Here is a 25670-nt window from a genome sequence, read left to right on the forward strand (position 1 = left end):
GAACTTGATGAGATCCTGGTACCTGAGCAAGTTTTGGCACATAAGGACAGAAAAGTTAAAGGACAAGTTGCAAGACGCTATTTGGTGAAGTTCAAGAACTATCCGCCTATGGATGCAAAGTGGATGGAAGAGCATGAACTGTCAGAGTCACCAAATGTATTGCAGCTTTACCTTGAAGCCTTTGGGTTACAGCCTACTTATGCCCCAACCCAACGTGTGCAAAGGAGGGGTAATGATAGAGCTAGTACATCGAATGTACATATGAATTCAGTGCCATAGATAGAAATGGCAAAAGTATGAAGGCCTCATTAAGTCATTTGTATCTATGTATGTTACGACCTTTCTTGCGGATACATGCGATGATAAAAGAGTGTTGATAGCACAAGATCATCAGTGGCGTGTATTTATGGTATGCAATCGAGGACGTTTGCGATTTCAAGAGGGGGGTATGTCACGAGGACGTGGCAGTTATTAACCATGTCACAGAGATGTGGCAACTGCTAACCTTGGTTGTTGGTTTCTTTCCAATGGGGTTTATTTTATTTATTTTGAGACCCTCTTTTTGAAGTAGCAAACGGTCGGACATTGTATGGCCAATGTGAACGGTAGATTCACCCGCAGACGGGAAGTGGTCGGCACTGGAATTCGTATGGTAAGAGGATGTCTAGGCTCAGAGCAAGATCATATAGGTCCCCCCGTCGCACTTAGCAAGTTGGTGGATACTAGGAAGTGAACTCAATTAAGGCGTAAAGTCAAGGTGGGACTACCAACCAAAAGTATCCGACAGTTGGGCCACATTGCATTTTTGGATGCGGTCCCAATGAGGATAGATGGTCAGAAGACCAGTGGGAGCCCAACGGAAGCATCTCCTAAAATTTAGGGAACTGCTATTTTGGGCCACGAAATGTGTTCGCGTCATTACCTTCGGTATGACTAGGGGAACACTTTACAACTCTGCCGCGAAGTCAACTGACGCACCAGTTGAGATACTTTTAGCAAGGAAAGCCCAAACTCAGAAATTGGGCGACGTGTCAGCTTGTGAGCGATTCTGCCACTCTGGGAGGCAAAAACGAGCTGCATATCATCAAAGGGGGCGCCATTTTCAGCCACAGGCGGATTGTAACAGGTACAAAAGCTATGGAATGCTTACCTTGCCCTCTATGCATAGTATGGTGACGGGAGTGATGCCCATGCCCCGCACGCTACATACTGCTCTCTTTCTCCCCTACGTGCAGTTATGTGATGCCCCACAAGAGGGCTACTCATTTGACTGATGTACAGTTGTGTGGGTTCATGCTTTTGTGCTGAGGCAAGAGCCTCCTTGAGCAGGAACAGGGGTAGCTAACTGCTGCTCCAAAGCAAGCACTGGTGAGGGTCATAACCTCACCGTACAGGTGCAAAATCAGCGCTGTGTATGCGCTGTAATTTGACTGTTTTTCAGCCATACGGACGCCAGGATCATTGGGAATCGTGCCCCACTGGCAAAGGACAGTTAGGGGACTGTTTGGGGCTGAAAACAGGGCAAAAACCAGTAAATACAGCGTGCTGAATTTACTGTTTTTGGACAGGAATCAGAGGGTATACGACAGTGCAAGCGAGTTCCAGCAGGGGAATTGGTTTCGCGCAAGTTTTGGGGCTGTTATGTTGCCGAAATTTGGCCAAATCAAATGGTATCTAGGTGGATACACGTGAAGGATTCCCAGGACCTTACCTTGTAATTTACCCTCCTAAAGAATAAAGAAATACCGAAAGGGGCGCCAATTTTGGGGCCTACAGGTTGTCGGCGTCTGCTCGGAGCATTCTAGCTTCCGAGCCGTGTGTGAGTTGAAGTGTTAACTCCCGTCGCAGGTTCTCTTTGCAAAGTGCTCTGTGTGTGTGTATAAAGTAAAGAATTTCGGGTGAAAGCCAACGCCTATCGCCCTACGGGCCGGTTCTAGAAGGTGTTGAGACTGAGAGAGAGAGAGAGAAGAATACGACACCAGAATGTTGTCAAACCGTCCTTCGAAGGTCCCACTCTCTATGGCGAGAGCGGTCTACTATTGATTCCACAAATCTCTACAATGCAATGGACTTGCCGATGACGATGAGGACGATGACAAGACGGACTGAAAAGTGAAAACGCTAAGGGCTGAAATCTGCAAATCTTGTATCTGTTAATTCTGACTCTATGTCGGTGACGACGGCAATGACGGCGATGCGACGACGACGTGTTGAAAACGCAGATGCTGAAATCTGCGTTTTCCGGGCTGAATCTGCAAACCTTGGCCAATCTGATCGTGCGGCGAGGATCTGCTGCGGGAAGGTGAGATCTGCAAGGTTCGGGGGTTCTACTGCGGAGTCCGACTGTTGAAAACCGAAAACGTTGATGCTTCTAGTTGTTCTGTCGCGGCGAATTTGCAAAAACGCTAGGTTGCTCTGTCGATCCAAAAACGCTAGGGCTGATTCTGCTGTTTCTGCTAACACTAGGGCTGATCTGTGATTTACTGTCGCCAGGCTGCTGCAAATGCAAAACGCTGGCTGATCTGCAATGCAAATGAAAACGCTAGCTCTTGGTCCTTGGTCTTTGGCTGAAAACACTAAGTTATCTGGCTCGGGGGGGTCCTTGCGGAGAAGGTGCTCTGTTGGATGTTAGGTCCCTGCTGCCTCTTCTGCCAGAAAGTGCTAGCGCTAGGGTTTCTTATATATGTGCTTGTCAAAATTGCCCTACCAAGTTTCCCAACAGAAGTCACTTAAAAATAATAAGTGAAAAATGGCTAAAATAGGGAAAATAGGTTTGTGCAGTGTAAAAATCCTCCTGATGGGTTTTGATGGTCATGCTGTGTGCAACCAGATGATATGCATCTACTCTAAATGTCTAGGCATGCACGGTTTGCGAACACTCACAAAAGTGCCAGAACACTTCCTAAGCTAGGCTAACTAAACTGAACTGAACCCTAGTCATGAAGTAGCTTGTCCACGTACACATAGGGTTAGATGTGCACGTGACATGCATATTTGGATACATCAAGTCTCTGGAAAAATCCTCTTCTTTGGACTCCTGAGATGTATCACAAAACATTTCCCTAGTTTGTATATGCCCAAAACCAAATAGAGCATCATCCATCGACAACTGCATAAGGTCATCACCAACCACATCTGGATAAATGTGCTTATGCATGAAAAGAAATTGCTCGGTACCCTTTGCATCCGTAATTGAGAAGCCTTCCAAAGCTTCATCCAATAAGCACATAAGCTCTAGGTCCACCACTTTAGAAGAATCTTCCACCCTGCATATCTCAAGCTACAAACTAGGTATTCCACGTATGGTATGCATACTAGCCACATCTGCTATAGACTGCTCATCAAGTTTCTCCCCCTCATCCAAATAACTTTGAACTTCTGTAGCACAAAGCTCTGCATGCGTATTGAAAATTGCATCTACGTCCTTGTCCATGTCATTGGCACAATGAACCCAATCATATGCAACACCAAAAGATTTCAATTCATTATGCACCCCCTCTGAATAAGCACCATCAAGTTCACGATCACTCTGTCTCGGACCACGGAGTCTTCTTCTCTATGGCATGCATGATTTGGACATCTATGTTATCAGTAGCTTCAGCAGGCTGCTAGGACCTCTATGGTGGCGGGTTTGTGAGCGATACGCTCCTCATCAGGCGTATGCGAGGCTTGCCAGATGGGCAAGCAACACAGGGTTACCTTTCCCAAGCAAGCATCCAACAGAGCTTCGGTATCACTCGCACTGGTTTACATTGATCTATGTGGCCCGATAAGCACTTCTTCATTTTCTGGCTCACAGTTTTTGCTTGTGCTTGTGGATGATTGTAGTAGGTACACTTGGGCTTCGTTCTTAAAGCTCAAGTCGGAGGCTTTCAGTTTCATTTGGAGTTGGAAGATGATACTTGCACGTCAAATGTATTCGCTCAAACAGAGGGGGTGAGTTCACCTCGAAGGACTTTGTACAGTGGTGCAAGTCAGAGGGCGTCAACGCCAGCTGACTACTCCCTATACTCCTTTCCAAAACGGAGTTGTTGAGCGGAAGAATTGGACTATCATGGAGATGGCTTGTGCTATGCTTGCGCATGCTTCTTTGCCCCGGGTTTATTGGGCAGAGGGGTGCAACACGGCGGTTTACATCCAAAACCGTTCTCCTATCCATGCTTTGCAAGACATGACTCCCTATCAGGCTTACTATGGGCGCAAGTCCTCCGTCTCACACTTTTGAGTTTTTGGGTGTCCGGCCTTTGTCTACGTGCCAAAGGAGAAGCGACAGAAGCTAGACTTCAAGCGAAGAAGCTCATCTTTGTGGGCTATTCACAAGAGTCTGACGGATACCGGCTTTATGTTCCTGACACCAAGACCACCACAGTTAGCTATGATGTGACTTTCATGGAGCTTTTCAACACACCTGCAGAGGGGGCAACATCCAAGTCTATACCTTCCCTACCTCCTCCTTGTCCACCTCCCACACCTGATCGTACCGCTATCCTTGTCCTTGTACCCTCTACATCGCAGCCAATTACTTCACCCGATCATGCCATGTCAGATTTCGATTTTGATGTGGACGATGGTTCCCCTCCGGTGAAGGCGGTCCCACCTCGCAAGGAGCAGTTAGTACCTAGTTGGCTCTACTCTACGGTTTCTTCCTGCGGAATCACTTGTAAAGTGTGAGCTTTGTCCTAGAATGTGAGTCAAGGAGAGAGGAGTGGAATTATCCCACATGCAGTGGTGCAAGGTTGTAGAGCTACATAAAGCTCATTTCATGAATGAATAAACACAAGTCTATTTTGCATTACATCTCCCTTGTTTATGGTGAGTTGTGATGGCTTAGCAAATACTCAAGATCGTGTTTATGAGTCCAAGTTAATTGATCTTGGAACCTAATTCGCTTGAGTGATAATCTAGCCAACACACACTCACTTGTGTGCACGATGTTTCTCTTTCATCCACCCTAGCTAGCACGATCCCATTCCCATCAAGTGGTATCAGAGCACCATGGTTTACTAGATAGGTTTGTTATCATGCATTTGTGTGTTAGTGATTAGCATATCCATTAGAGGGATTAATATTTCTTAATTATCATTACGGTCCATTGGCATTCTCCATAACTAGTTGCATCTCTCACTAATTAAGCCCTAATCTAGCTATGTGTCCTTGGCACACCTAAGAGGCCACTACCCTCCATGGCTAGATAGGCTTGATTAGGGAGAGGATTAATATCTTTCTTTTTGTTTTTGTGCTTGCTTTTAGCTTACTTCATTGCAAAATTTCTCTCATTAGAGCCATCATTGGCGATTGGAATTTATGTGTGTGGAAAGTTCTCATCGACACCACCACGTAGAGCTCTCGCATGCTTCAATCACACCACATTTGGCTATCCTATTAAGCTCTCAAACTTCCTTTGTTTTCAGCTTTCTACAGACTGCTCAATTCTAGAAATCAAGACCATTAAACTGTCCCCCTATTTCTAGGTGTTTGTGAGAGAAATAGAGTCTGTGTATGTGTACTTTATTGGTGGGAACCACATTCTTACAAAACAAAAGGTCAACTCCTAAAGGCGCACGCTCGGGCTGCCCCGCCCTCGTACTTGTGACTCAGCACACAGTCCTTGCTCACGCCGACAGGCTGGACAATGGCCTTCAAAGCCCTTGGGCCCCTACACGCGGTGCTGCTGCTATGCATGTTCATCACCACGCACCTCGGCTGCCTACCCCTTGCACCAGTGCACCTTCTTGCCTCACCGCTGACATCGGCCCCTGCGCATCTCGAGTTCGACAAGTTTCTTTTTATAATGATACTCTTGCCAAGCAACACAAGCAATTCCGAGCCTCGCAACTCGTAACCCATCAGCTCCAGCTCGGTACCATTCCATCTTCGCGTGCCTCTCCTGCGTGCCCAGTGCCCACCCTCGCCAGCTTGCGATTGCGCTACTTGTTTTCTACAGCTCCGGCCCCCCTCTGCAAGCAAGGTCCCGCACTGCCTGTCGCTTTCCGAGCGGGTCAACCTACTGACGTCATCATATTGTCATTCTGCGACCACCGTGCACCACCACCACTTGGCAAGTTGGCCTTGTCGCCCTGCAAAGACTGGCACCCAATGACGTGGCTAGAATTTTTTTCAAGTTTTATTTCTAAAGCAGTTTTAAAAATGTCAAGTTAGGCTCCCTTCCCACGGAAGGCCTTGCCCCAAGGGCACTTAACCTCGCTGGCCTTGCACGACTCTATCACTCATCATCAAGCCTCGCCGGCTCTTGGAACCCACTTGTTATTGCTGCGGCTAGCATGCTATTTCTCCAAGTGCCTGTGACTTCAATCCTCCCGAGTTAACTTCAATTCTCTCGAGCTTCAACAAGCCTCAAAGGGGAACTACATCATCAAAAGCAATCAAAGAAGACAATTTTTTGTGAAGAGGAGCTTCACTCAGGTGAAGAGGAGCTTCACAAAAGAGAATTTTCACTCCCTCTCTCTCTCTCTCTCTCTCTCTCTCTCTCTCTCTCTCTCTCATTAAAACTTCAAAATCTTGCAGCCAAGCACAATAAACTTGCAAAATAAATTTCCTATAATCTCCTAAGGAGTCTTTGTGCTCGTGTAAAGAGGTAGACACTGGCTAGGAGAGTCTCCAAAGCTAACACCCCTTTTGTCACGTGACACATCCAACCCTATGTGTTCGTGGACAAGCTATAGCATGATCAGGGTTCAGTCAGTCCAATCAGTGTAGATTAGAAGTGATCTGGCACTTTTGTGAGTCTATTCGTAGACCGTGCATGCCCAGTCACTTAGTGTAGATGCATATCCTCTGGTTACACATAGCATGATCATCAGTATTCCCATCAGAATCCATTAGAATCAGTCAGGGGAATTTTCTAGTGATTTTAGCCTATTTTTGACATTTTTCACTTATTAATTTAAGTGGCTTCCCAACAAAAGTAAGTAGGGCAATTTTGCTAAGTTAATATATAAGCAAACCAAAGTTAGCACTTTCTGGCAGAAGAGGCAGCAGGAGCTTCCCGCTCAATAGGCACCTTCTCAGCAAGAACCCATCAACCCTAGCGTTTGCAGATTCCCTCTCCAAGCCTTGGCGTTTTTGGACATCCTCAGCAGTACCTCCCCTAGCCTTGGCGTTTTCAGCTTGCATCATCGCCAACAGTCCTCCAAGCCCTGACGTTTGCAGATCGCTATCAGCAGTATGAGATCCCCTAGCGTTTTCCAGTTTGCCATCGCCGGAACTTCCCAGACAGCCTAGCGTTTTTGCTAGCGTTTTTCAGATGTAGCAGCGTTTTCATTTTCAGCCATAAATGGAGCACTCGCAGCAGCGTTTTCAGCATTCCCGACAGTAGCAGATTCAGCCCTTGAAGCATTACAAAAGACCCCCATTTTCAGCCCTCAAAAACGCATCCAAAACAGTCATTTTCAGCCACCCAAAACAGCCCAAAGATTAGCAGAAATTCAGCAGATAGAAGACCACAGATTTCAGCCCTAAAGTCGTCGTCGTCATCGGCATAGTCCCAAGTTGCATCAGTCCATTGCATCCGCATTGTACCACTTTGTGCAATCAAAAGTAGACCACTCTCGCCGACGAGAGTGGGGCCTTCGGAGGAGGGTTTTACAACGTCTCTAGTGTCGTATCTCTCTTCTCTCTCTATCTCTCAGTCTCATACACTTGCACGCACAGTGTCCATTCACTTTGTTTGTGATCATAGAATTCTCTCATTAAGAACGGAAGGCTCTACCTTCAATAAGAACAAAAGGAACCTTGAGCACAGTTCGGAGCACTCATCTTGAGCAAAGCGCAAACATTCATTCCGTTGCACCTAACATTGGTATCAGAGCTTTGGCAGTGTTCTGTATCACTCAAGGAAAGAACCACAATAATCACAAGAATGTTTTTTGCTTGTTGCGGTTGCACGAACCCAAGTTCGCTTGGGCGTGTCTATTCCTAATCGTGTTTTTTGAAGAGTGATAGGAATCCCAAGAAAGAAGGGCTTGTCCAGCCTCCCCTTGTGTCTCTTTTCACTCATTGAGAGCGGACCATGCACTTTGCGGCCGGCCAATCGATGTGAGGTGGGAAAAAGCAACCTTGGTGTGAGCGCAAGGCCGCCAAGGGGTGCGCCCGCGAAAAGGAGTAGAACTCGGGTGAAGAGAAGATCCTTCTCAAATGCGGTTTGCAAGTGAAAGAAAACCTTAAGAACCTCAAGGTCCTTAAGAACCCAAGAAGCCAAGAACCCAAGATCCTCAAGAATCCAAGTTCCTCGTGAACTTAAGAACATAGACCACAAGAACCCAAGACTTCAGTAGATGGTCATCACTCGAAGCGGAATGGATACTTCGCTTGGAGGTGATGAGCATGAGAGAGGCGAAGAAGAATTTTCCCTACCAGGAGGTTTTTCCGACCCTCCCCCTTCCCCATCTACGTCAAGGATCGCACTAACTCCTATGCAGGAGTTGCCGCAGTTGTTTATGGACAAGAAGTTAGACCGAAAAGCAGAAAAGACTGTGAACACGAAGAAAAGATGGCAGCCATAGAGCGTCAATACATAGAAAGAGTGGCAGCCATACATCGCGAGAACAAAGCAAGACAAGCAGCATATGACCACGAGACCAAAGCAAGAATGCAAGAGATGTTGCGACTCTTTTCTCAAATGCAGGCACAGATTCAACAGGATCGGGAAAAGGAGACTCTTTCAGTCTCTTCTTCTCCAAAGCATGACACACAGGATTTGCTTGATTGTGTGAAGCATGATGATGATTTGATTGACAATGATTTGCATGATGATTTGGATGACAAAGATAAGCATGATGATTTGAATGACAATGATAAGCATGATGATTTGGATGCCAATGATTTGCATAATGATTTGGATGACAATGACAAGCATGATGATTTGCATGATCAAGATGTGATTTCTCACGAGCATGATGATTTGCATGAAGATGATGTGATTGTTCACAAGGATGATGTGTTAGTGGATGCTTTTTCTAGCGAAGCTAACCTCGTTGCAGATTCGATCAATCACGAAGAATCGATCTTGGCTTTCGAGTCAAGGTCCAAAGAACCCCCACAAGACGATTCGATTATTCAGGAAGAACAGATCTTGGCTCTCGAGCCTAGGTCTAGAGAACCCTCACAGGAAGTATTATGTGTTCGCATGATTGATACGCACGCATTGTTCGAGTGTTTCATTCGTGATCGTTTCCTGTATTTTAGTTAGCCACTCTATGTAATCCCTTTTCCTAGGCATGACATATTGTATGTTGAGCACGTTTCTCTCATGGATGAGCACGAATGTATGCGGATTTTTCATGAAAAGCTGAAAAGTATGTATGTAAGGAAGTCACATTCCATGTCTCTTCCTTGGCATGATAGTTTCCGAACGAGCACATGAAAGTATGAGCACCAAGCAGAGGCATTTCCATGGTGCTTTGCCACAGTTGATTGCTCTAGATCATAAGAGAAAGATTCGATATCATTGTTTGCGTGTATGTGGTGAACGGGTTGTCACTCCGTCTATATGTTCATCTACATTGCATACACAATCTTTCGCGAAGACAAGTTTTTTTCCACTCACTTTACATGGAATGGGTATGTTCATGGTTTTGTGTTGGAAATGGTTTCAGGAATTTTCAGCCATGGAGATTCTTGAAGAAGAAGGAAGCATGACTCTAGACGAAGTTGAGCATCGAAGGAGCCACAAAAGACTTTGTGTCGCTTTCGGCGCGGCCCAAAGAAGCAAGCGTTGCAGACCTTTATGAAGTTCAAGTACCGCACAACCCACACATCAGAGTGAGCCGGCGAAGAGTCCCTTCCAGGATTCCGGATGCTATTGGCAATCTCCCTCGACGCCATACAGTTTGGTACAAGTACCTCACTTTGAAAAGGAGGGGATGTCACGTGACACATCCAACCCTATGTGTCCGTGGACAAGCTACAGTATGATCAGGGTTCAGTTAGTCCAGTCAGTCTAGATTAGAAGTGATTTGGCACTTATGTGAGTCTATTCGTAGACTGTGCATGCCCAGTCACTTAGTGTAGATGCATATCCTTTGGTTGCACACAGCATGATCATCAGTAGTCCCATCATAATCCATTAGAATCAGTTAGGGGAATTTTTCAGTGATTTTAGTCTATTTTCCCTATTTTTGACATTTTTCACTTATTAATTTAAGTGACTTCCCAACAAAAGTAGGTAGGGCAATTTTGCTAAGTTAATATATAAGCCAACCCAAGTTAGCACTTTCTGGTAGAAGAGGCAACAGGAGCTTCCCGCTCAACAGGCACCTTCTCAGCAAGAACCCATCAACCCTAGCGTTTGCAGATTCCCTCTCCAAGCCCTGGCGTTTTTGGACATCCTCAGCAGTACCTCCCCTAGCCTTGGCGTTTTCAGCTTGCATCACCGCCAGGGTAGTTTTCGTACGACGTACGGAACGTCTCATTCCGTATTGCAGGTCACGTTCCGTCCCGTTCGTTTAGTACGTTTCGTAGGTTTTTTTATTTTTTAATTTTTTATTAAACAATTTTGAGTGGATTATATTGAGTAGCCCAAAAAATCTTAAGTGGCTATAAAGCTCTTGACTGTTGACTAAGGGCCATTGAGGACCAACTTTTGGGGCAGTTTTGGAGCGCCAATTCAAGCACTTAAGCCACATTGGATTCTATGTGCTAGGGCTCCACTTCTCTTATGCTCTCCCTCTCCCCCACGCTCTCCCTCTCTCATCAAGAGTTCATCATCCATGCTCTCCCTCTCTCATGCTCTAGCCTCTTCCTATTTAAGCAATGCCTCTCCATCTTGTTCTCCAATACTTCCAAGCTCTCAATGCTCATTGCTCTCAAGCTCTCACTGCTCAATGCTTCCATGTTCTAGCTCTCAAGTGACAAGCTCTAGAGACTAGAGTCTTGCCTCTCCATCTTCTCTCCATTGGGTCTCTCCCTCTCAAGCTCCCATTGAAGATCTCATAATGTCAAGTTTCTTTAAGTGTAAAGCTTAAACCCAAGGGCCTTAAGCCTTAGACGTAAGAATTCTATGTTTTTTTATTTTGAACGTACGTAACGTTGTTGTACATCTTAATATTTTTTAGTTCGTTTAGTACCGCACATCGTCGTACGTGTACAAAACGTACGGGACCGTACGAGACCACTATGAGATTCATCGCCAACAGTCCTCCAAGCCCTGGCGTTTGCAGATCGCTATCAACAGTACTAGATCCCCTAGCGTTTTCCAGTTTTCCATCGCCGGAACTTCCCAAACAGCCTAGCGTTTTTGCTAGCGTTTTTCAGATGTAGCATGTTTTTCATTTTCAGCTGCAGCAGCGTTTTCAGCATTCCCGACAGTAGCAGATTCAGCCCTTGAAGCATTACAGAAGACCCCCATTTTCAGCCCTCGAAAACGCAGCCAAAACAGTCATTTTCAGCCACCCAAAACAGCCCAAAGATTAGCAGAAATTCAGCAAATAGAGACCACAGATTTCAGCCCTAAAGTCGTCGTTGTCATCACTGTCGTCGTCATCGGCATAGTCCCAAGTTGCATCAGTCCATTGCATCCGCATTGTACCACTTTGTGCAATCAAAAGTAGACCACTCTCGCCGACGAGAGTGGGGCCTTTAGAGGAGGGTTTTACAACGTCTCTGGTGTCGTATCTCTCTTCTCTCTCTTTCTCTCAGTCTCATACACTTGCACGCACAGTGTCCATTCACTTTGTTTGTGATCATAGCATTCTCTCATTAAGAACGAAAGGCTCTACCTTCCATAAGAACAAAAGGAACCTTGAGCACAGTTCGGAGCACTCATCTTGAGCAAAGCGCAAACAATCATTCCGTTGCACCTAACACCTTTATTAACGCAATGTAAGAGAAGGGGCTTGGAAAATTTAACGAGGAGGGCTTTCATACTTGGCAAACCAAGTTGAAAAGCTACTTAATGAAAAAGCAGTTGTGGGGTATAGTCAAACCAATGCTCACTAATTCGACATCTATTGCTGGTGCACAAATACTGACACGAGCTATGAGTGCACAAAATCAAGCCAAGGACGAGCAGGCATTAGGAATCATAAATCACCGCACTACATGACAATTATGTACACTTTATTGATGATTGTGATACTTCATCACCTACATGGGAAAGCACTAGAAAAGAACTTTGGAGCCATGAAAAAGAAGAGCAAAGTGAGCTGAAAGAAAGATCTATACAAATTGCAATTGGAACATAACGAAGATATTGCAAGCTTGGTCAATCGCCTCAAAAGCATGACCACATAACTAGCTTATGTAAACAGTGCACTACTAGAGGAGGACAAAATTGCAGTTCTTCTAGCAGCCTTACCACCTAGCTTTGACCAGATCATGATCATCATTGAGGAGAAGGATTCAATACCAGATTTTCAAGATGTTATCAACTCTTTAATGTTCGAGGAGAAGAAGCAAGGGAGAAATGCTTCTTCATGGGGAGGAGCTTTTGCAGTTGGCAATGGTAACAAGACTTGTTTCAAGTGTGGCAAAGAAGGGCACATAGCAAAGGCCTATCTAGCATCGAAGACTTGCAGCATATGCGGGAAGAAGGGTCACCTTCCTCCCAAGTGTTTCAAGAGGGACAGAGGCAACACCAACAGAAATCCAAGGCCCAAAGTGTATTTGGCAGAAGAAGACAAAGATGAAGATGAAGAAGGCGGCGGCAATAGCCTTCTAGTCTACGACGACACTCTCTAGCTTTTTTTTTTCCCGAGAAAAAGATCCTTCTATTAGTTAATGAAAACTGCCCATAGGGCTACAACCACCTCTGCAAGAGAGGGCTACAACAAGCATGATGGGGAGACTCTCCCAATGAAAAAACAACATATATACAATGAGGCTAAATCAAGAGATGGGAGGAGGGAAGAGCCACACAGGTGGACGGTAGTGCCATCTAAGCACACCCTGGACTATGGTGTAGAAAGGCCCAGGGCGCCAGAGTCGAAGGAAAGCCTCGCGGTGCTCCTGCATGCGATCGGAGCTGCCCTGTAGTCCCTCAAGCTGTCCTCTGAGAGTATGGATCAGCTCTAGCCAAAAGTCACGAACAGTCTCTGCTGGTGGCACAGGGCGAGCCTCAAAGATGCAGAAACAGTGGGCCCGCCAGATGAACCAAAATGTCAGGCCACTGATGAGCTCCCAACACTCCTCTCTCTCACTGCACCACTCCTGTGGAGTAAGCTCTGTAGCAGGCTGGAGTGTAGGTCGCCCCCCCTGCATCACTATCATCCTGCTGGTGGAAGATAGCTCAAACTGAAGTGCCGGGCCCGTGAGGGTGGACCAAGCCGCTGCCCTTCAAGTGTACTGTCGAGCCGTGGAGAGAGCAGGCATCAGCCGAAGAACTCGTAGCCACACCTGCTGGGCCGAGGGACAGTCCCAAAGACAGTGACGCTGACTCTCCACCAACTGGTCACAAGCTGCACATGTGGCCGAGAGACCACTATGCACTAGCCAGCTCCCTACTGCTGTAGCTCTATGTGCGACTAGCCACTGAAACAAGGTGACTCGCCTCGGCTGTCTGGAGTCCCACAACCTCTCCCAAAAGTCTGCCAAGAACTCGACTGTGAGACCCTCCTCCTGCCAATGACGTGCTGCAGCGGGGCGGGCCTCTCTGTGTGCTACTAGTATATGACGTCCCAGTCGAACAATGTACTGAAAGAACGGGACTCCTGGGTGGTCTGCAGAAGAGAAGGGGTCCCTCCATAGCCACTCACCAGGATCCCACTGTACTCGTGCCAGCGGACAACACTCCCAAGCCCATAGCCTCCAGTGTCCTGTCTCAAGAACTGCTGGGTCAGAGTCTATGACGTAGGTCCTCCCCACTGATGCCCACTACTCGGATCCTCTGAAAACAACACTCTGCTACCTACAGGGCCTCTACTGCAACTCACTGTAGTCGTCCCCCACCCTGAAGCTCGAAGAACAGGGCTGAGACAGACTCTGAGATGCAGAAACAGTGGGCCCGCCAGATGAACCAAAATGTCAGGCCACTGATGAGCTCCCAACACTCCTCTCTCTCACTGCACCACTCCTGTGGAGTAAGCTCTGTAGCAGGCTGGAGTGTAGGTCGCCCCCCCTGCATCACTATCATCCTGCTGGTGGAAGATAGCTCAAACTGAAGTGCCGGGCCCGTGAGGGTGGACCAAGCCGCTGCCCCCCAAGTGTACTGTCGAGCCGTGGAGAGAGCAGGCATCAGCCGAAGAACTCGTAGCCACACCTGCTGGGCCGAGGGACAGTCCCAAAGACAGTGACGCTGACTCTCCACCAACTGGTCACAAGCTGCACATGTGGCCGAGAGACCACTATGCACTAGCCAGCTCCCTACTGCTGTAGCTCTATGTGCGACTAGCCACTGAAACAAGGTGACTCGCCTCGGCTGTCTGGAGTCCCACAACCTCTCCCAAAAGTCTGCCAAGAACTCGACTGTGAGACCCTCCTCCTGCCAATGACGTGCTGCAGCGGGGCGGGCCTCTCTGTGTGCTACTAGTATATGACGTCCCAGTCGAACAATGTACTGAAAGAACGGGACTCCTGGGTGGTCTGCAGAAGAGAAGGGGTCCCTCCATAGCCACTCACCAGGATCCCACTGTACTCGTGCCAGCGGACAACACTCCCAAGCCCATAGCCTCCAGTGTCCTGTCTCAAGAACTGCTGGGTCAGAGTCTATGACGTAGGTCCTCCTTACTGATGCCCACTACTCGGATCCTCTGAAAACAACACTCTGCTACCTGCGGGGCCTCTACTGCAACTCGCTGTAGTCGTCCCCCACCCTGAAGCTCGAAGAACAGGGCTGAGACACACTCTGAGTAGGCCCTGATTGAAATGAGAACCTCCAGTCATGTGAAGGCTCCCATCCACCGGGGTGCTACTGGCTCGATAAGCGTGAGCCACTCAACTGAAATTGACGCTGAGATGTCCTGACACATGCTCTGCACCCCTCTCATGCCTGTAGCTGGAAACCCTGCACCTCCTCTGACAGACCTGTGAACTCTAGCCAGTCACCTAGAGAGCGCGCTGGACCTGTTGCCATGGGACCCCAAGAAACATGAGGCCGACTACCAACCAAGTAGCCTCTCTGAGTGCTAACCATGGGGTTCCAGACGAGGGGCTGCCGTAGGCGCTCCTCCGTGCACGTCGGCTCTCTGCTCCAGGCCACGCCATAAGAGCTCCCAAGATCGAAGCAAACTCACAGCGAAGCGGTCCTCCAGTCTCCTGCTCAAACCAACTCGGCGCAACTCTGTAAAGATCCATCTGGTCGAAGGTTGCCAAGGGCCTCCTGAATGAGGCACCCTTGTGCTGGATCAATGATCCCAAGAACAAGGAAGTGTGATGACCGACCAAGCCACCTTGGCTCGGGCAATCTGAGTGTCACGACCTGACCAAAGGAAGTTACTGATCAGCCTCTCTACCTCGCTGATACAAGAACTCGAGAAGATCCAGCAAGAAGTGATGTACCACATAGTCGCCAACAACACCTGGTTGGCAATTACTACTCTACTAGCCAGCCAAAGTCGTGTTGAGCTCCAATGTAACAGCTTTCTCCTGATGGACAGGAGAAGAGGAGCAATCTGCTGCTCGCGGGACAAGTCCAAACCAACCTGACAACCCAAGTACCGAACTGCAGTCCCTGGGGGAATCCACCTGAAACCCTCTCCTGGCATCCAATCTGGCACAGGAGCACTGCCAACCGAGAAAGCCATTGTCTTTCTCTAGTTGATCAGTGTGCCCGATGCACAACAGAAGGTCTCCAAAGCCTGCTCACATCTGTGCAGATTGGCCTCCTGGCCCTCTAAGTACAAGGCAGAGTCATCGGCAAACTCAGCGTCCAGTAGCTCATCTCCCCGAATAGGGAGTGCTAAGCCCCGCAGACCAACCTGCTGTGACACCAAAAATCTGCTCATCGCCTCCACATAGAATAGAAAGAGAAAGGGGGCAAGAGGACAACCCTGTCTGACCGAGCGTGTGAGCATGAAGCGCTCACCTCTACCGCCTGCCAAAAGCACCTGACTGTGAGCCTGTCCGTACAAAGCTGACACCCCTCTGATCCAAGCATCTGAGAAGCCCATCCTGCGTAGAGTGCCCTCTAGAAAGTCCCAGTCAACTCTGTCGTATGCCTTCTCAAAATCGAGAAGAAGAATCACAAGTTCCTCCCCACGGAGCCGTGCCAGGGCAGAAGCCTCCCAGAAAGTGAAGATGTTGTTAAGGATACTGCGTTCCTTGACAAAACCTATCTGAGTCCCATGTATAAGGCTCTCCAAAAGTGGCTGAATCCTGAAACTCAGAGCCTTGGCAAGAATTTTGTAGGCTGAGTTGAGGATGGTGATGGGACGCCACTGTCGAATCTCATCCAAGGAGCCACCCTCCTTTGGAATGAGGTAGATCAGGCCCTCACTCATGCTATCAGGCATCACTCCTGTGTGCAAAATGTACTGAAAGGCACTACAAAGATCTGGGCCAAGCAGGTCCCAGTAGTCCAAGAAAAAGCTGGGAGTCAACCCATCCTCACCTGGACAACTACCACGAGGGAGGGCCCTAGGAGTCGTGTGCAACTCCTCAAGCTAAAGTGGCATCTCTAGCCTCTAGCGCATCTCCTCTGTCACAAGACAAGGCATCTGTGCCCAAACCTGCTCCCTGCATGCATCTTGTTGCTCTGACTGGGGCTCAACCGATAGTAACTCACGGTAAAAGTCAGTAGCAACGGCACACATATCCTCGGGCTCACAAGCAACTGACCCATCGGGTCTCCTCAACTGATTGACCTTGGCATGCGAGTGCCAAGGTCCCACTGTCTCAAAAAAAGCACCAGTCACTCTGTCACCCACCTGAGTCCACTGAGATGCCTGTCCGTGGAAGGCAAACTCATGACGCCTCTCCTCTGTGCTAGCAAGCTCCTGTTGAGCCTGCTGTAACTGCTCCTCCAACCATGGACTGTCTGGATGCTGCTCCTGCATCCTCTGTAGTGAAGCAATGCCTCGCTTGAGACGCTGCTCCTCCTCTCTCGCTGCAGCCCGGCGAGCCAGAGACTCCTGAAGAAAAAAGTGGCTAAGCTAAGCTAGGCCCAAGGCCACTCTGTCTGCAAGTGGAACCTGGCTGTCCATGCCCTCTGTCCAGAGAGCCTCTATCCTCTCTCTGAGTGCTGAGTCCAACAAGACCCGCTCTGGGATGCGAAGCATTGTGCTCCCACTCCTCTGCCTGTCTGCCACTGTGAGGATCACTGGTGCATGGTCGGAGAAGGATGTCCCTGCCAGGATGCCCACTGATCCCCCCAAGTCACTGAAGTGGTCACTAGTGTAGAAGCGATCTATCCGCGATAGATTCACTCCTCCCACTCTGCGGTCCGATCTAGAGAAGGCAAGACTGGCTGGAGGCCTCACAAAGCCAGAGTTCTGCCATGTATCTGAGACCCTCAAAGTCATACACAACCTCTCGCAAGCTGCTAACTCGACTCCATGCACAGTAGCATGGCTGCCTCCAATCCTGTCAGAAGGGTCTTCCAACATGTTGAAGTCCCCTCCTACACACCAATGGTCGGCCTGCGGCAAAGACTCAACAATCTGTGACCAAAACTCTGCAAGAGCACTCGCCACATTGGGCGCATAGATGTTCAGGAAGCCCACAAGGCCACCCTGAACCTGCATAGTAATCCACTGAGCCCTGCCTGGCACAATAATCCCTCTGCCCACAATGGCCTGCTATAATGAATCCGCAATAGTCATACATACCCCACCCTGGATGCCTCCAGGTCCAAAAGCAGCTGACCAAAAGGTATCATATCGTCCACGCAAAATCTGACCACATCGCCGAATGCGGCTCACACAGATGGTGCTCCTGAAGCATAAGGAGATCAATCTCTCCTCCCACAAGGCAACGCTGAAGCTCCTGACCCAATCGGCCCCGCTGTCACTAAAAATGGGGCCCACCTAGTCCCTGCACGTTCCATGAGACGATCCTCATGGGGAGCGAGAGAGAACAGATGCTGCCGCAGCAACAAGACGGGCTATCTTCGAGGTTGGCTTGGATGGGGAGTAATCCGCATCCGAGTGTCCTCTAGATAGGCGAGACTGCAGTGAGTGCCTAGCCCAAGCCCAAGCAGAGCGAGCCGTGCGTAAAGCAACCTCCTCTGTCCAGGAGTCCTCATGAATGTTTACATAGCAAGGCAAACACTGCGTATCAGCAAAGAAGTACATCACAATGTGCCTACATCCTGCTGAGTCTGGGGTGTCACCGCAAACTTGGCCAATGGCCACAAAGTCTGCAGCAAATCTGTAACTGCAAGTTCTCCCATGTGATGAGAGAACTCGAGAACCTGTGTATGCAATCATCCCAACACTGAGTCGAGGGACCACTCTGTCTCGACCCTACCACAGAGGGGGAAGGAGAAACCAACTGCTGAGTCCAAGGCCTCTGTCCCCCTAGCGGCGAGGAACAAAGCATGGACCTTGAAGCAGGCTGCCTCGTGGTCTGCTGCGGAATCGCCGAGAAAGCGAGTGAACCCGTAGTCGAAGAAGTCCCAGCGGCGTCGGAGGTCAATGCTCGTCAGACCACGAGGGATAGTTGCAAGGGAAGATGTCTGAATCTGCAGAGGGGGCCGCAAGAAGGGCTGACCCTCTCTCGCTAGGCGACTCGTGGCAAAGGCGTTGCCAAGAGATCTCCTAGCCGCCGGAGAGGGACCAGTCTCCTGAGTCGACTGTGGAACTGGAGCAGGAGGGGAGGGAGAAGGAGCTGGGGGGAGCGGAGGAGAAGAGGGGCGGGATGGGGCGACAGAGGTAGAGGGGCGAGGTGGAGAGGCGACGGGAGCAGAAGGCGGGGGGGAGGATGAGGAGGAGGAGGGGAACTCTGAAGGGGGAGCGGTTGTCGAGGGTGAAGCGGAGGTGGAGGCTGGCGTAGGGGACTCCTCCTGCTCAAGAGGACCAAAGCGGTTCCCCGTGGGAACCCACTACTGTTGAGTAGGCACCTGAGGGCCACTCTGAGTGCCAGGCTGTCGCTGTGGCCCCTGGCGTTGACGGCCACGGGCCTGTTGCCACCCCTCCTCCGCTGGAGCCCCAGGCTCGGAGGGTGGCTCTGAATCTATGCGTTGTGCCGCTGACTGTGGCTGTGGCCCAACCCTGGCAGGTTGGGGCTGAGGTTGTGGTGCAGGTCGCGTCCTCCACCGTGGACAGGCCTTCGCTAGGTGGCCCATCTGTCGGCAAATGAAGCATTGGTTCGGGAGGCCCGAGTACTCCACATTGTCTAAACCAACCCCTACTCACCCGAGGCAGAAGGATGACCTTCGGGAGCGTGTGGGTATCTCTGACCAAAACTCGAACTGAGGGGATGCCAGCCGCCTTGGCAGCTACTGATGCTGCCGTACGAGGTGTCTCCAGGACAGTCCCGATGGTGGAGCCGATCCTGGAAAGAAGTGGTAGGTACTCCCTCCGTAAACCCGGAAAGCAGACTGAGATGGGGATGTCTGCCTCCTCTACTAGAACATCCGAAGTCGGGTCAAAACCATGTCGCCACTGTCGAAAGTGGGCGTGTGACGCTCGAATGGCCAGTGGACTCATAGCTATGACCTTGGACGCCATCTCGGAGGTCTCGAACTCGATCTGATAGTACCCCCGTCCGAGAATCTGGACATCCAAGATCTTGCCCACCTCTGCGAGAAGGCGGGCCTGGAGAAGGTCTCGCAGCTCTCGTGTGCTAGGTCGGGTGCCGAGAATCTTGCAGATGACCGAAGTCGCCTGCAATCGCTCTACCTCTGCGGTAAGGCTCGCTTGCTCTGTCGGCGAGAGAGCAAGTCGAATGGTGGGCTCAGCGGGGTCGGGCGAGGGGGCTTCTGGCGAGTCCCTCTGTGGCGAAGATGGAGCCTCCATCTGTGTCTACTGCTGTGTCGTAAGAAGAGGTCGACGGGTGGACGCTGCAATCAGGCGCAGGAGACACTGCCCCAAAAAATGAAGCAATGCCGAGGAGGCCGAATTGCAGGGGTTGATGGGGAGAAACCGAGGTGGGTGGGAAGACAGGCCCGGGGGGGGGGGGGGGGGGGGGGCAGTAGGTTGGGGAAGGTGGAAGCATTGGCGGCAGCAGAAGGAGGGGGTGATGGGGGCGGCAGCGGCTAAAAGGCAGCGCGGGCAGGCAGCGGGCGGGTTGGTAGGCAGCGCGAGGGTGGGCAGCGGGGCAGGGGGGGAGGCAGCGGGTGGGGGGGGGGGGGGGGGGGGGGGGGGGGGGGGGGAGCGATGGCGTGCGCAGGTGAAGCAGAAGCAGCGAGCCCTTTCCGAATTGCCGCGTATTGAGCAAATTCAAATAGTCCTCTATATAAGCAAAATCCTGGAAATAGCTCAATACTCTCTAGCTTTTTTGTTTTGCCTTTCCCTTCAGTTGTATTTGTTTGGAGATAGCTTGGACTAGCTTGGTCTCAGTTATATACATCTGTTTGAGGGGAGGTGTTTGAGTATCTCTTGGATTAGAGATAGTTTGTCTCCTGGATTGCGGATTCTCTCCTGGATTGGAGTGTGCCAGAGATGTCAATTTTCTCCTAGTCCAAACCTCAAGGGGAGTATTGTAAAGTGTGAGGGGTGTCCGAAGTTACCAGACTCCCAAACCCTGGACAGCCTCGACATTCTGCACACCTAAAACAGAGGCAAGTTTATGACGGTGCAGAGTTCGTGAACTTTGCACTCATGTCTCAGATTTAGGCTTCACCAGTTGAGTCTTCCTCGGTGGAGGAGGCATTCCAGCATGATTGCTGGAAGCATTCCATGCAGATAGAGATGGACGCTATCGAGCGGAATAAAACCTTGACTTTGGTTACCAGGCCCAACAAGCGGAAGGTGGTTTCTACAAAATGGATTTTCAAGACGAAGTACAAGGCCAATGGTTCCCTCGACAAACACAAGGCAAGACTTGTTACCTGGGGTTTCACACAGTGACCATCATGGACTTTGACGAGACCTTTACTCCCACGGCTCGCATGACTACCATACGCACAGTGTTTGCTCTCGCAACCAACTTTGGTTGGCCTATCTTCCAGATGGATGTCAAAACTCAAAAGTGCTTTTTTGAACAGAGATTTGGATAAAGAAGTTTATGTGGAGCAACCTCCTGGGTTTCGTATACTAGGCAAGGAGGATTGTGTCTATCGGTTGTGGAAAGCATTGTATAGACTGAAGCAGGCTGGACGACAGTGGTACCTCACACTCGACTAGTTTTTTGTGAAGCTGGGGTTACGGCGTACCTCGTCAGATTCCAACTGTTATGTTGTCTTTGATGGCTCTTTGGTTGCGATAGTGATTGTCTATGTGGACGGTCTCATTTTCACAGGCCCATGGACCAGCAAGATCAAGTCGATCATAAAAGCTATGTAGACACGTTTCGAGATGACTGATCTTGGGCTTCTTCATTATTTTCTTGGATTCGAGATCTTTTAGACATCAGACGGCATCTTCTTTTCTCAGCGGAAGTATGCGAAGGCTATCCTAAAGAGATTCCAGATGACAGGTTGCAAACCGATTGACACTACTCATGAGCCCGGGAAGAACATATCGCTTCACGATCCTTCCCCACGGATTGGCTTGGAGTAGTATAGGAATGTTGTTGGCTGCCTCGTATGGCTGACTTATTCCCGACTAGACATCTGTTACACAGTTTCTGTCCTCAATTCCTTCAACACCCAACCTGTCAGCGACATTGGCAGTGTGCCGAGCGTACTTTGCAGTACGTCAGCGGCACCGTGGACCATGGTGTGTTCTATGGTCGCTCCAAGGGTTGCACCTTACTTGGTTGGTGCGATTCAGATTGGGCAGGAAATCTAGATACTCGGTGCTCTACTACAAGTGTAGTTTTGACACTCGGCTCCGGACCCATTTCATGGAGAAGGAAGCGGCAACCCACCGTTGCGCTATTTCCACAGAGGCGGAGTACAGAGCAGCTTGCTATGCTGCTTGTGAGGCCATATGGCTACGGAGGTTACTCGGAGAGTTGTGTTTTCCCCAAACTGCTACGACTTTTCTATTGTGCGACAATCAGAGTTGCATTGCTATTGCCAAGAATCCTATCTTTCACGCTCAGACAAAGCACATTGAGGGGCAATACCACTATGCTCGGGAGCGGGTTTTGGCTGGAGATCTTCATTTGGAGTATGTCCCTACATCGGCCAATGCAGCAGACATCTTCACGATGGCTGTACCTCAACGGACCTTGGCTTCTCACCTTCTACTCATCTGTGTTGTCTCAACATCCAATCCTGAGAGGGGGTGTTATTACACCACCGTTGATTCGCCATTTTGGACGGCTAGTGATGGTCCCGGGTTGGCCACCCATTGCACATCATGTAGATTGCATGGCGGACACTTTTAGCACGTGTTCAACTGGTCATTTTTTGAGCCTGGCTAGGTGCGCACACATTTTTAACCATTTTTGGGCTTTTATGTTTTTTGCACTTGTTACACATTTTGCCCTACCTCAACCTAACATTCTATAAATAGAATGGTTAGGGTCTTGTAGTCATACATTGTGTATTGAGAGCATCATTTGCTGAGCACTTTTGTTCTCTCTCTCTCTCTCTCTCTCTCTCTCTCTCTCTCTCTCTCTCTCTCCAGCGTTTTCGGCGCGCGTGGCTCACACCCTATCCGCTGCTCACTCTCACAGCATCAACAGCAGGTTGATGCCTGTGCTCAACAGATGCTCCAATATTCAAAGGATCCTCAGTATGCAAAATTTTTGACCAAGCAGCCGATCAACGAGGTGCATTCTCGATGGCGTATGGCTATCGACTCACCTTTGAAGCCAGCCTTGAAGAAAACACCTGCTTTGCGGTTGTATACGGAAGATGAACTTGACGAAGTAGTAGAAAGATCAGTCAACCGACTCTTGAAGACCAAGAAGAAACCGAAGAGACATAATCGGGCAACAGACTACGTTGGCTACTTGGGTCACAAGTCTACTTTTGCAAATGCACGAAAGACAAAGAAGCGCGTATGCTTTGAGGCTGTTTCCAGTTCCCGTGCTGGAAAACTCCATATGGTAGTACATCTCAAGTGAATGTTTTCATTGGACTGCTCAATGCTTGTACCTTGCCCTTCCCTCAGCCGGGGATCTCTTCCACAACACTCTTTTGTTAGAGCAAGATCTTACTTTTTGATTGGCACGTTTATGTTTGCGATAGCATACACTCTCTGGTCATTTGTGCAGAATATGCATTTATGCGTCTTGAGGTAGGTTTAACCTTGATTTTGATGGTTATTATACTTTGATCTATTTGATTTTCAGTCTCGATTTTTTCTGATTTCTTTTTGAAGTTTATTATGTAATTTCAACACAGGTAGTTCAGAAGGCCAACGTTGTGATTCTTGCTGTAAAACCTCAAGTTGGTAGGTTGATGACTATACATGCCTCCATAATCTAGAGGCAGTTCAAAATCATCATTTGATGATTATTTTGCAGTGGAAAAAGTTCTAGTGGACCTCAGACCGTACTTCACAAAGGATAAGCTTTTGGTGTCAATAGCAGCTGGAGTCACAATCCAAAATTTGCAGGTACTTTGAATTTCCAAAATTACTATCTCTGGGGACTTCAGCTTTATATCTGACTCCAAAATTTGCAGGTACTTTGAATTTCCAAAATTACTATCTTTGGGGACTTCAGCTTTATATGGTGGGCATTTCATTGTGACATGGATGTTTCTGTGTCTGTAAAACTCCGGTTTTGTAGAAATGGGCTGGAGAAGTGCGAGTTGTGAGAGTGATGCCTAACACTCCGTGCTTAGTTGGAGAGGCAGCTGCAGGCTAGATTCTCTTCTCCTTTCTTTCGGATCCTTTCCAATGTGTGTGTGGCTGAATGGAGTGTGCATTGCAGTCATGAGCCTTGGTGATCAAGCAACTCAGCAAGATATGCTTCTTGTTAAAGTGCTATTTGAGGCTGTCGGAAGTATACACGTGGCAGAGGAGAAGCTTCTTAATGCAGTAACAGGCTTGAGGTATTAGTGTCCAGGCAAAAAAATGTGGCTTCTGGTTATATTTAAATTATGAAACGAGCTTGTATAGTTGTGGATATCGTGCAGTGGAAGTGGACCAGCATATGTTTATCTTGCAATTGAGGCAATGGCAGACGGTGGCGTAGCAGCAGGGCTACCTCGGGATCTTGCTTTGGCTCTGGCATCACAAACAGTAAGATTCTTCTCTCTTTGTCAAGGTGTGAAGTAGTTATATCTGTAGGTTTTTGTCAGTATGGATGCATGGCCAAGGTAACTGGAGGGTCATTGATTGGCATCCCCATAACTACTCTTGTTGAATCTGATTCATTGCCCCTTCTTGAGACATGATTGAAACATGTATGTGAATTTTGGGCAAAATGTAGCGCCTCAAGTTTTCTAAGGATGGTTTCGTGGGGATACTCGCAAATTGCAGCTTGTCCATAGTGACGTATAGTGACGTTTGTGTTCGGAACTTTTGGGAACCGTTTTTTCTTCATGCCTGTTATTGATGTTGATGATTACTCTAGGCATGCATGGCTCAAGGCAAAGTCGTAAGTTATGTGGATCTTATTCTTTGTAAAAAGGTTTTAGGAGCAGCCAAGATGGTGTTGGAAACAAAGAAACACCCTGGACAGTTGAAGGATGAGGTTACTTCTCCAGCAGGTAACGCAAGTTTGTTGTCTTGCTTGGATGGCTGAAGGAACTGTTTTGCCTGCTACGTTAGTGATACTGAAGAAGAGCATCAGCTTCTGCTAGTAGTAAAACTAGAAAATGTTTTAAGGAGTGGCATGGTCATGTAAGTGTTGTTTGTTGCAGGTACCACAATTGCAGGAATTAGAGCTTTAGAAAAGGCAGGTTTCCGAGCGGCCCTCATAGATGCTGTCGTAGCTGCAGCGAAGAGAGGTGAAGAGCTTTCAAAATCTTAGGATCGAAGCATCTATTCTGATGCCAGATTCTTGACAAATTTATGATGTGACAGTGATCACGTCAAAAATTAGTTCAGGCTTTTATTTTGCTAAGCGAGCCTATACAGCAGGAAAACTCTTTTGGAACATGAGATCTTTTTCTGCCAACTTTACAAAAGTAAGGCTGCTAGTTCAGGGTAACAAGCATATAATCTGACTACAATAGATAACATTTACAACTTTGATTTATTAAAAAATTGTAGTGGGGGCAGTTTATTAACAGGGCGTTTTGGAGACAAGACACCGGCATTGCCTTTCACTCCGAGGAGAGAGAGAGAGAGAGAGAGAGAGAGAGAGAGAGAGAGAGAGAGGTAAAACGTACCTTTGAAATTTTGGATTGTACCCCACTGGACATGAGCTGAAGCTCTCCCTTCCTTTTTGCCAAAAGGCAGTGCCAAGAAGACTCTTTAGATTCAGATTTGTGTGCTGTGAGTTTTGTTTTGTGTACATATGAATCAATAATTGGGTCTACATATGGCTGGAAACATATATAATTAAGTACTTAAATAAGACAGAGAAATGATTGAGACTGATCGTCTTGCATAAGTAGTGCAAGCACCTCTTTATATTTTTAATAAAGTTTTACGATGAGTCGCCATGGTGGCGTTCTTTTCTTGACATGGTGGCAGTTAAGTTTATATTCCTGGATGCTTCTCTCGACGTCGGTTGAGTTGATATCTCTTTGGAACTTGAGGATGCCATATGGGATTGAACTCTTGCTGTGGTCTAACACCTAAGACATTGCCCAAGGGAGATGGCAATAG

General features: G+C 48.5%; 1 protein-coding gene across 1 annotated transcript in view; it reads left to right on the top strand.

Moving 5' to 3' along the window:
- Window positions 1–25145, top strand: part of P5CR (pyrroline-5- carboxylate (P5C) reductase) — a 42984-nt gene extending 17839 nt beyond the window's left edge. The window contains exons 2-8 of the mRNA XM_086504787.1: window positions 23291–23339; window positions 23413–23504; window positions 23680–23752; window positions 23824–23944; window positions 24029–24134; window positions 24526–24604; window positions 24758–25145. Coding sequence (XP_086360913.1) covers window positions 23291–23339; window positions 23413–23504; window positions 23680–23752; window positions 23824–23944; window positions 24029–24134; window positions 24526–24604; window positions 24758–24867 — 630 coding nt within the window. The 3' untranslated portion in view covers window positions 24868–25145. The remainder of the gene's footprint in view (window positions 1–23290; window positions 23340–23412; window positions 23505–23679; window positions 23753–23823; window positions 23945–24028; window positions 24135–24525; window positions 24605–24757) is intronic.
- The last annotated feature ends 525 nt before the right edge of the window (window positions 25146–25670 follow it).

This window comes from Adiantum capillus-veneris, chromosome 28, assembly GCF_014529385.1.
Source record: "Adiantum capillus-veneris isolate H3 chromosome 28, ASM1452938v2, whole genome shotgun sequence".
NCBI lineage: Eukaryota > Viridiplantae > Streptophyta > Polypodiopsida > Polypodiales > Pteridaceae > Adiantum > Adiantum capillus-veneris.